This window comes from Metopolophium dirhodum, chromosome 3, assembly GCF_019925205.1.
Source record: "Metopolophium dirhodum isolate CAU chromosome 3, ASM1992520v1, whole genome shotgun sequence".
Lineage (NCBI taxonomy): Eukaryota > Metazoa > Arthropoda > Insecta > Hemiptera > Aphididae > Metopolophium > Metopolophium dirhodum.
This window is the reverse complement of record NC_083562.1, coordinates 35,274,930-35,287,224: the sequence shown is the minus strand read 5'-3', so window position 1 is coordinate 35,287,224 and position 12,295 is coordinate 35,274,930. Positions and strand designations below refer to the sequence as shown.

At 27.5% G+C, this 12,295-nt stretch overlaps 1 protein-coding gene across 1 annotated transcript in view; it reads left to right on the top strand.

Moving 5' to 3' along the window:
• LOC132940087 (muscle-specific protein 300 kDa) overlaps nt 1-12,295 on the top strand; it is a 74,877-nt gene that overhangs the window by 4,996 nt on the left and 57,586 nt on the right. Inside the window, exons 2-11 of the mRNA XM_061007501.1 lie at nt 3,214-3,531; nt 10,506-10,567; nt 10,633-10,728; nt 10,794-10,877; nt 10,974-11,066; nt 11,140-11,175; nt 11,316-11,473; nt 11,569-11,764; nt 11,840-12,037; nt 12,131-12,277. Of these exons, the coding sequence (XP_060863484.1) occupies nt 3,214-3,531; nt 10,506-10,567; nt 10,633-10,728; nt 10,794-10,877; nt 10,974-11,066; nt 11,140-11,175; nt 11,316-11,473; nt 11,569-11,764; nt 11,840-12,037; nt 12,131-12,277 (1,388 nt within the window). The remainder of the gene's footprint in view (nt 1-3,213; nt 3,532-10,505; nt 10,568-10,632; nt 10,729-10,793; nt 10,878-10,973; nt 11,067-11,139; nt 11,176-11,315; nt 11,474-11,568; nt 11,765-11,839; nt 12,038-12,130; nt 12,278-12,295) is intronic.

Genomic DNA, 12,295 nt, shown 5'->3' with positions numbered 1-12,295 from the left:
TTTTCGATATATTACACTCTATCAACTCCCCTAAATAAATACTGGGTAGTAGATTAGTGGAAAAAGTCTTATAATTGAGGTGGCCACTAAAATATATAATTTAATTTTCAAATTTTATAGAATTGTGGAAAATTTGAAAAACTGGCACCGGGACCCTTAAACATGTAAAATGTAAATAGTTTTGAAGTAGGTATATAATAAATATTTTATTATGGATGCCTACATAAAAATCTAAAAATCATTATGAATTAAGTTCTGTGATAATTGATTTTAATCCATAAAGTTGTCGTTAACTGACGTAACATCATTTTAACCTATGTCAACCTAACGGAATGTGTTCTACGAGGTTCTGATATTTATATTAAAATTATAATTTTAAAATATTTTATATACCTACCTACCTACCTACCTATATTTTTTTTTTCATTGGCCTACCTGTAAAATATATATTTGTAACCTACTTATAAATGGTTTCAAGTTGCGTATTTTAAATTATAAAAAAAATTTGTGTATAATTCTAAAATATGGTTTTTGAAAAAGTTTTTTAATTTTTTAATATCATTACCTAACTCGCATATTGGAACTACATTAAGTACCGTTATTTTTAATAATAAATTATATCGATCGCTTAACATCGATTAGGATAATATCCGTTTAGTACTAGGTATCCGTTTTGAAAAAGAAAAGAAACCCTATTATTATACTGATGCATAAATCATATAATTATATCTATTGGCTTATTAAACCGGTTTTAGGTATTTACTTTTTTGTTTGTGTTGAAGGTATTGGTAATTATCAGGTATTTTTCAATTTGCACTGCGTGGTCTTTTTTGCAATAGCAAATTTGAAATTTCGATGTATTATCAATGTCACACATCAACAATTTATAATTGTTTTTTTTAAATTAAACACAACAAAATATTAAACTCGTTATTGTAATCTAAATATTTTCATTAGGAAGCTGTAATTAGTTAACATATACTAATATGGACTTATCGTGAGGTTTCTTCTCAAAAATTTAATTGTATAACTAAATTGACCTTTGATTTTATTGATAAAATAAATCTAATAAAAAAACCAATTAATGTACCTATTCACAATAAAAAAATATTATTTTAACTATTTATCATTTGGATAATTGGATATAATTACAACTTGATATAATGCTACCTATTTTTAATTCACAGATAAAAAAAGGGGAAGGTATAATCGGTATTCTGGCATTCTGCAGTACACTAGGTGTCGAGTATAGGTACCTCGTACTATTGGTTATGTCACTGTAACGTAGGTTCGGTGTACCTATGTGTTAAATTTGAGATCAATGACAGATAAATATTGAAATAAATAAATAATAAAAATGAATCATTGAATACGAAAATTGATTCTCGAGAATTTCGAAGTTATTAAGAAAAGTAGGAACTTTTTTGTATTTGTGATGCCCCAAAGTAGGTAGGAAGGTACCAACTAGATTCACTTTCTTACCAGAAAAAAATCAAGTTGAAAATCAAAGCATTTTTTTTACTCTAAAAACACACACACACACACACACACACATTGTAAAACCAATACATTTATTGCTCCGCCCAGAATCTAAAATTCAATATATTATTTTCGTTTCACGACACACTAAAGAGTAAAGATTAAAGTATATACAGATACCTACATATAGGTATGTATATAAAGTACATTAAAATTCTGAAGCTGAACTCTAAACCAGTAATCACACACGTATGTTAATCTATAGGAGAATCAACTGAATATATTGAGTACAAAAGCACGCATTGTTTTGAAAATTATTTTATTGTTTAATTTTGTGAGGCTTACACTTTCGCTTTTAATAATCAAAAATTCTTTTGTGACTACTTACTTTGATAGATTTCATTAGAAACATTATACTAAGTGATCAACATTCAACGCAACAATGCGTATCATATATTTATATACTAACCTAACCTATTTTTTTTTTTTACATAATTACAATAAATATTACAAAATAGTAAAAAAAATCCAACCCTTCTTAAATTTTTAAAACAATCACAAAATATATAGGTACCTCTTCCAAATACAAATTACAAGGTACCTGTAATATTGTAGATATTTTCACTTACTTATCAATTGTTCTTACAGGCACAAATATATACACTCTATACTAAAAAACACGAAAATAATGTTTAACAATGTTACAACTGCAGTTATGACTATCATAACAGTTGCTATATACAGGTAGAATTCCGAGAGGTTGCTTACTAGATTTGTGGAAACACAATCCTTTAGCACATATGGATGACAACATTTACATTTATTCTATTAGGGACGTTATTCTAACTTTGATGATCAGTGTAGTAATGTACTAGTGTGCCTAGTGCGTCTACAGTTAAATCCATCGAAAGTATTATTGTCACCTAAGTGTGTCATTATTTAAATATTCAATTGTGTTTCTTACAACTATAAAACAATTTCAGCTTTAAAATAGGAAATAATATTTGTATAATTGCATGCAATGAAATAAAAAATATAATTTAAAAAGAGCTTGCCAACTAACTATATTGCATTTTGTTAAGAAATGATAAATCATTATTTTATTTCAAAACTATAAATAGGTATCTTATTTTGTATCCAAAATATATAAATACATTATTTTTCTTAACAAAATTACTAGTAGTAAAAATATATTCTCTGTCAAACTTAGATGCCAAAAAATAAACCTAACAATCAATTTAATATGAAAAGTGTTATACGATTATGTTTTTATCATATAATAGATAAATCTTTGCAGTCGTCAGATTAAATTATTGTTGAAGTATCTATATGAAATACTTAAAGTTTAAGTAAACATTGCTCAAATAAATATTGTTAAATGTGTTAAAAGGCTTTTAATATAGACAATATAATAGGTACAGCTCTGTATTATTAAAGATTTTAAATTAGTTTATTTTATGTAACGAATCATAAATTGCCTCTAATATGTATTATAAATATGTTAAAAATCTGTATGTTTACATGTTCGGGAGATTAATTAGAATGTAGGTGGGTGTTAACAATATTGGTAATGATACAGTTTTTATTTTTATATTTACTAAACATTTATTTTTTATACAACATTACTTTGATGTTTGCCAATTATGCATAATATATATTATGACCAACCAATGATCACAGTCGTAATATTAAAAGAGAAATAAAATCAAATTGATGTAAACTTTCACCAAGTAGCTGTTGGTGGCGAGGGATTGCGTGATGGGTCGGGTGATGAAACGTTTGAAGAAGTACTTGAAGAACGCGATGTATATACAAAAGATGGTCGGAAAAAGGGCAAAATGGTCATCGTGAACATGGTAACAGTACACAAAAGTGTAAAAACTATTAGTAGCCCGGAAGCAAGTCCCGTTATCAAACATTCGTTATCATTTGACCGAGAAGGTTCAATGAGCAGGTCTTCATCCAGGGATAGTCTTTCGTCCCCGAACACTTGGAGAAAATCGTTCGTCGGTACTCGGTCACAATTTGACTTGCATATTGAAGAAATAAAAAGTAAGCAATGTCCTGGAATATTAGATGTTTAAAAAAGTTATTAGAACTATTTTATTAATACATTTTAGTATTTTATACTATTTATATAATTTATACATATAAATAATTAAAACACTACATTAAAAAAGGTGGGTAAGTGGATGTCGCTCTGCTTTACAGTATGTTACAAGTGGGTCACTGTAATGGATGGTGTTAAATTTGAATTCAATGATATAATATCATTGTATAAGAAAAACGATTCTGAGCGAAAACGGTCCGTCAGTCTATGATATTACCAAGTATATTTGATGATATTATTGTGAATAAAGTAATTTATATATAAGTATATAACCTATTTACGTGGAACCTTGTTTTGAATTTTTAATCCTTAGCTACAAAAGTTGAACATTTTATAAATTTTTAACTACAAAATAATTATTACATTTTAAATTTTATAAATGTTGTCAAAATTTTAACTTTAAATGCTTATAAAAAAAATCGTGCCTATATATTTTCAATATTTTTCAACTGCTATTGTAACAATATATCAGGAGCATCGCATTAAATTTTCACGCTTTTTTACCCAACAAATAAAATTTTAATGATATTTATAGAAAAAAAAAACTAAAAAAATTATCTAAAAAAACTATCTGTTAATTTAATTTATTTATCAATGTTACCTGTGTTAGCGAATATTGATTTTAATTATTCATCGATCAACACAAATTGTATTACAATCCGGACTAATCGCTATAAAAGTAACAATTAGAACGTACATTTTGATATTTTTCAAATACGCGTATATAGGTAATATATTTTTACAAATTCACATTACATTTGTTAAACATATTAGGTACCTATATATTCTATAATGACATCACTGGGATTGAATTCACTAAATGTCATAGTAATAATGATTACACCATTCAGCATTCGTGTTTTATTCATTTTGCTAATAGGTATATCGTATATACCATTATTATTATACCTACCATTTATGTGTAAGAGTATTGTTGCAGTAATCTGTTATTATTTTTTTTTAAATTAATTTTAGTCCACTCCCCGTCGAATAATCTGACAAACATAACATTATAAATTATAATATAATCCATATAATGACGGCCTGGTTCAAAAACCGACCGTACAACAATCTATTTATAGAGAGTGACATTAAAATAGCAACAAAAAAGTTTAATCGATTTCAGTGGACTTTCAGAAAGTAAATTTTGTGCAGTTTATATATTATCTTATTTATAGCCATTAGCTGCTGTCCCCGGATGAATTAGGCTATCGTGAAATCATTCGCTGTCCAGTTACTCAGCCAAAATATAAAAATCCAATTGAAAGTTCAAGTGACATACACTTGTAGATTTAATACTCAAACTAAATATCAATGTGAAAATGTAACATCATACATAAAACAGTCTTATTAATTTGCTATCTTTTAATCATATAATAACTTGGAAATTTATGGGAAATACTGTAAAAAAACCATTATTTAATTTGACTATATAATTATTTTGACACTACAAAACATCAATTACTTAAAGTTACCTCAAACATTTTTTTAAATTTATTTTAAGGAGGTACTTAAACGAAACCTTGTTTAAATAATGACGATGGTCCAATTGAAATTTGGTCGTTTACCAGATCAATTAAAATAATATTTCTATGAGAGTTTCATAAACCTTCAATTATTTGATTGTCTAATATAACTTAAGGTAATAACTGTGATTTTAAGTCACGCGATTTCAAAATAGTGCTGTTTTTAATAAATAAAACCGTTAAGGCTATAATATGGGTTTCTCGTAAAACTTATAACGCATATCCAATCATTAATGTACCTACTCTTTCTCTCTACCATTAGTCGGATTAAAAATGTGACTGATAAGTGATAACTATCCTAATAACATGATCACAATTCAAAGAGTTTATTTTATACTTAGTATAATCAAGATAAACCTACGTTTTATAAAAAAGTAAAGTAGGTATGTTGTAGATGTATTAATTGTATTATCAATCATAAATTAGCTATGATTGAATATTAATAAATATGAAAGATAAATAAATAATATGTAAATAATAGTTATTTACTTATTTATAAATATTTAAATATATATTGAGGGTTGTGTGTAGCATGTACCTATATATATTTAAGTATTAAACAGTGTCCGATAATAAAGTTAACACGAAATATTACTATGCACAATGCACATTATAATTGATTCGGTTTTTATTTTTACTGCATTTATTATTGAAAAATTCAAATTTTAAACTTTTTCCGTACATCTGAGAAAAAATATTTTTGGGGATTTTTTTAAACGACTGACTTATTAATTTTGTTTTTCTATTCTAAAAATTGACTGATTACAAAATTACACAGACATAGAGATTGTTAAAACTTTTTAAAAAAATGTAATAAATACGAACTTTAGTGAGTGTCATTAGTGAATGGCTTCTAACATCAAGTGTAGCATATTAATATTTAATTTTAATTGTGTAATTGATTACTAAACTTATATAATTTATATGTATATTCTAACCACATAAATATATTGTGCCCCTAAGGTATAGATTGTTATTTAAAATAAAAAAAAACAATACGAACTTCAGATATTAGATCATTAAATCGCTCTCAATCAGTTATTTTTTAAGGTACTGAAAAATTATATAAGTAGGTTGTTTAAAAAATTGATCTTATTATACTTTAGGAGGGTATTATTTCGAAAAATAATTTTACTCATACTTGGAAAAAAGTATATAAAAATAAATGTAGCCTATGTAGGTATAATATTATACATAATAATTAGTAATCTTTAGTAGGTATAGTAAAGCAAGTCCTTTATGTAGCAAAAAAAAACGTTATCAACTTCAAAGGCATGCGTTCCACATATTTCGTGTTACCTTTATCGTTGAACACACGGTATGGACATAGATAAACTTAAATTATTATTTTATCAGAATTGCTGTTTTACTTTTGATGCTCGTTTATTTAATTGATTTTTATTAGATGTTATGATTAAAACAAATTTATTTTTGAACGATGGATGACCTATATAATATTATGTTGGCTGTTAATTTACATATACATTACGTATCGACTTAAACGTGTAATTATACCTTACCGGCAATTTAAACCTGTTTTGGTTATGATAACAGTTACATACCTATCCCTATGGGCTATGGGTAGGTATACAATTTACGTAGGTACTACCTACTATGAAATCGATACATTGTGGCAAATTTATTGTTGTCAGTTTGAAATTTATACGAAATCTTGCAGTAGGTAATCACTGCAGAGAATTACAATGATACTATAATAAGATCTTGTACCTGTATATTATTTATATGTTCTACTTAACTGCTAAATTTTTATTTTTTACAAGTTATATTAACCTATCTTTTTGCTTAAGTATAAACGTTATATATTTGAAAATGTTGAATGTTGATTGCATTTATAATTTTACTTGATGGTATAAGAAAGCCGCCCCTTATTAAATTGTATTTATTCAGAAATCCTAAAATATAAAACCGGTTATTTTTATGAATTTTATGTGTGCAAAATTTACAATTATTTATGGTAAATGTTCAGTTTTTTTTTTATTATTTTCATACCGTCTTGCCGTCATTGAATGTAACATGTATTGCATGTTTGTGACTAGTTTCTTAATGGTTTATTGTTGAAAAAAAGTTTTTTAACATTAAACGATTACCGTTTATCTAATTAAAACACGTATTAAAAGCTTAAAGCTTTACCATAAAATATATATATAATACATTATTATAATATGTACATGCGTTAAAACTCAAAAGTAAACTTGTATAGATACCTACATTGATTCTAATCTAAATAAAATAAGTACGTGGCGTGGGTTGTGACTTGTGGGTATGAAAGTTAAAAAAACAATTGGTTGAAATATCAAAATATTCAAACTAACTAGGTTTTCTTTGTCACTTATGAGATATATACGTCCTATTGCAAACGTTTGAAGTTTTATTCAACATGGCCTTATTTTTACATAATATAATTAGGGTACGGAAGTTTAGACATTTGATGTTATTACTGAATGGACAAAAAAATCAATTTACACATAGATAATAGACCCAGATGATATTTTAAATTTTTTAATACATTTTAATTACATAACTACCAATTTTATTAGTTGTCGAGGAGCGAAGCTCTTATCGGTATACATAATATACAAACATATGTTAGCCGATAACCAGCGCTCGTTTACATTTTAAAATGTATTAAAATCTTTGACTGTAAATTGCAATGTTTGAGAAAGAATTATAAGCTTTTATATTATTTCTAAATGTATAAAAATAATAATAGTTTTAATTACTAGTCAACTAAATTGAAATAAAAATTGTAGTATTAAAGGTTTTGTACTTTATAGGTAATAACTATAAGTATGAAAAACATTTAAGGGTATATTTTATCACAAATTTCAGTACCTATTTTTAACCGCATGCGCATGCATATTTTGGTAGTTTTCAGTCATATATATATTCTTCCAGGCCCTACATATTATAATCGTTTCATTTATTTTACAGGCTTTGCCCCCGAATTAACAAAAACCCGTGACACTCGTATAAAACCTCAAGAATCCGAAAACCTTAAACCTATATATAGGTATATTACCTGAACGGTTATTTTCTTAAATAGGTTCCTGAGTTAGGGGGCCTCGCTACGGTCATTATTCAAGGGGAAACATTTAGGCAATTTCTAATCTTGTCATAGCCGCCCGGGATCTATATTGTGTTAGTTGTAAATGATTATTAGTGTGAGTGCAATTAAATGCGGGTATCGACGAAAATCGCTCTCGTACGCGCATGCACATGTCAATAACTCGATAACCATATTATAAATTTCACTACACAAATTTTACAAAAACATACATTTGTTTTGACAAAATTAAAATTAGTTAACGTTGTCTGATTTTGATTTTGAAATAGTATAATGTGTGGCAAGGGCGGGAAGTGAGCTATTTCAGTCGCGGGTGACATGTTTTCGCCCAAGACTGAAATTGCCTTACCGCACGAGCCACACATACTATTTTTTGTCACGCCTCTGCATTCATCGATCGCGCCATCACGGCAAAGGTAATTCAGGCTAGGATCTACGCAACAACCAGACTATTCTACGAAAACAATATTTCATGAAAGAAACGATTTTGGTTTTATTTATTTTAAGCGTCATGCATGGAGGTTATAATATGAATATAAGATGTAACCAAAAGTTTATGTTTTGTAAGGACCGTGGTATAGATTTCAGTATAAATAATAATTATTATATTAAAATAAAATAAGAATAAAAAAATGTACCTAATCAAGGCAAATGTGCGTTATGGCGCGTAATGCATTATGCGGGGATCTATATGCAACAACCAAATTATTATAAGAAAACAATTGCATGAAAGAAAAATGTTTACGCGCCATGCAAGGAGGTTATAATATGAATATAAGATAATATAACCAAAAGTTTATGTTCTATGAGGACCGTAGTATAGATTTTAGTGTCTGTTCAGAGAATACGCGTGATATCTGAGCTCAGTACTCTTGGGGATTTCCACTTTACCGCCCGATACTTTTGGGGATTCCCACTTTACCGCCCGCTGGACGGAAAAATGTCGCTTTCCAACGCTTCAACCGTCATCGAAAACTAAACTTTCGGTGCAGGCGTGACAAAAAAAATATTTGAACTCAGCAGAAAAATGTCTGTAGATCGTACGAAACATTTTCCGTTTTTAATATTAATTATGATTTTATTTATGATTCAAAAAAAATCATATTTTCAAGTTTACAATTACAGTTTACAATAATATAAAATTTAGTTTTTACAAAGTGCTTCGTAGGATCTATGGACAATTTTCTGGAGGGTTCAAATTTTTTTTTAGAATCAAAGTCGGATAACGTTAACTAACTTTAATTTTGTCAATTCTTTAGGTTTTTTCAGCTAAAATTGACGGCAGTAGCGAGGCCTCAAAATAACGTATTTAATATTTGTTAGGTATAAAGTGTAAATTAATATATTAAATGTATTCTGTTCATCGTTATCGAAATGAGAAGGTACTAAATACTAATAATTAATATGCAAATATACTTAAAAAATAATTTTACTAATTAAAAAAAACAACCTATAGTACCTATATTAAAAAAAAAATTGCTACATAGTTTATAATTTATATAAGGAATTTAACCGTAGGTACTGCATATTGACAAAAATAAATAAAAATATTTTCAATTAGTTTTAAAATTATATAGGTAAGTATTAAATTTATGATAGAATATTATTTTACAGTTTTATTAATATTCTTGGAAAATTGAATGGTAAATGTATTTCTGTTTTTTTATAGCTATATTATAACTTCGTATAATGAAAAATTTTCTTATTATACCTATTGCAGTTTATTTAGTAGACTAACTGGAAATTAAACTTTTATTTTTGTATACGAATTTAGCAAAAGGTTTTTATAGTTATTATTCTTTTTCGCATTACATTTTTGTTTTTAAAAACCGTTTTTCATCGTTTAATAAACGTACTTATATTAAATTGAAAAACTATTATTTATTGCATATTAATTTGACGTTCCATCTACGGTTTATGACAACAACAATGATGATTGTATCAGTACCTACCTATACAGTCTTGCTGATTATTTGGTTTTTGCCGTTACGTAAGACTTGTAGAAATGAAATTGTAGTGCGATATTCCTAAGCCGTTTAATATAATAGTATCGATTAAACATTTGTCCCTTATTGCATTATTATTATGTCAGTTCAGATACCGGCACGGTGACAACCTGAAATAAAAACGAGTGATCTACTGTCCTATATATTTCATGTTTTTGAAACAATATTACAAATTACAATTGCACACGGAATCTTTATGAGTTCACTATGTTATTATTTATTTATTTTTTCGAATAAAACAGCCTTAAGGCGCATGTAACTAATATCAATATTGTGTTCGTGTGTTTTGTATCGTATAGATGAACAGGAGAGAGTGCAAAAGAAGACCTTTGTTAACTGGATAAACTCGTATCTGAGCCAAGTAACGTACACATATTAAAATATTGTATATTTGATCGTATTTTTTTAATTGTTGTTGTGTTGTAGAGGATACCGCCACTGAAAATTGATGATTTGATCGAAGATCTTAAAGATGGTACTAAGCTACTTGCATTGTTGGAAGTTTTATCAGGAGAAAGACTGGTAAATATCAATTGAAATGTACAGTTAAAATAAAATCGTTATTTTGAAAAAAAAATTTTTTTAAGGCTATTGAGCGTGGTCGTAACATGAGGAGGCCTCATTTTTTGAGTAATGTAAACTCTGCAATACAATTTTTACAAAGTAAACGGGTAAGTAACGATCCTTCTGAATGCATTTAACATTAATTTATGATTTTAAAATATTTGTTTATATAATAATATATATATATATATAATTTTTTTTAGATCAAATTAGTAAATATAAATTCTGCTGACATTGTTGATGGGCGACCTCCTATAGTCTTAGGGCTCATTTGGACTATAATTTTATATTTCCAGGTAATACAATTATAATTTAGACATTTTTACTTTTTATTTTATTAAACTACCTATTGTAAAATTAAATTCTAAGCTTCGTAAAACTGGAATTACTGTTACAAATAATGACGTGAGTATAAATAAACATTTCGAATATAATGTTGTACATAATATTATAAAAAAATGGTTGCAACTTGTAGAATGTAAATAAATAAATTATAAATTATAATCTGGTCTGTTTCTTTAAGCTTCTTCGTTGTTGTCTAACAGATTGAAGAAAATACAAAAGGACTCTCGTCGTTGAACTACTCTTTTAGTGGAAGCACGAGTAGCCTGGAAAGCATTCGATCTCCCACGATGGAAATTAACCGGAAAGCTGATGGTGCTAAAAAAACTTTGTTAAAGTGGGTCGGAACGGTAATCCCAAAGTACGTACCTATTTGATTAGTGATTAGTGATATGTATATTATTCTATTAAAATAGTACTTAGATAGTTAGATGATAATATATTTGTTCAACTTAGGGAAAGTAATATAAAAGTAAAAGATTTTGGACCAAGTTGGAGGGATGGTATAGCTTTCCTCACTATTATAGATACCATACAAACAAATTTAATTGATATAACTACTTTGAGAAACGAAACAAACCGTACCAGACTAGAAACTGCATTTAATGTCGCTGAACAAGATTTAGGAATCGCTCGTTTACTGGATCCAGAAGTATGTTTAAAATTGATTACAATATATTTTAAAAGTAGTCTATACTCGTGGTATTTATCTAAAATTTATTTTTAGGATGTCGATGTAGATCGGCCAGACGAGAGATCGGTTATGACTTATGTAGCGCAATTTGTGCATAAGTATCCTGAAGTTCGAAGTGAAAGCGGAGAATCAATCGATAAAATTCAAAAAGACTATAATCTTCTTTTAACGTGGTTAACTGAAAAAACTCAATACTTATCTTGGTCACAAAATTTATCTCAAGATTTTTTGGTTAGTAATTATAAAAATAACAAATATAAGTATTTTTTTACCACTTTAGTACCTAGAACTAAATAATATTACTAACCTATGAACTTTTATTAGGAATTTTCAGCTGCCCAAGATGAAATCGTTTCTATGAGCCATTTATATAACAGGCTAAAGAAAATCTGTAATTCTGGTTCGTCAATTAGTATTTCAGCACAATCGTGGAAAGAGCTAGAAAAACTTTGGACGTTATTAGATAATCTTGTAAATTAAATTCCAGCT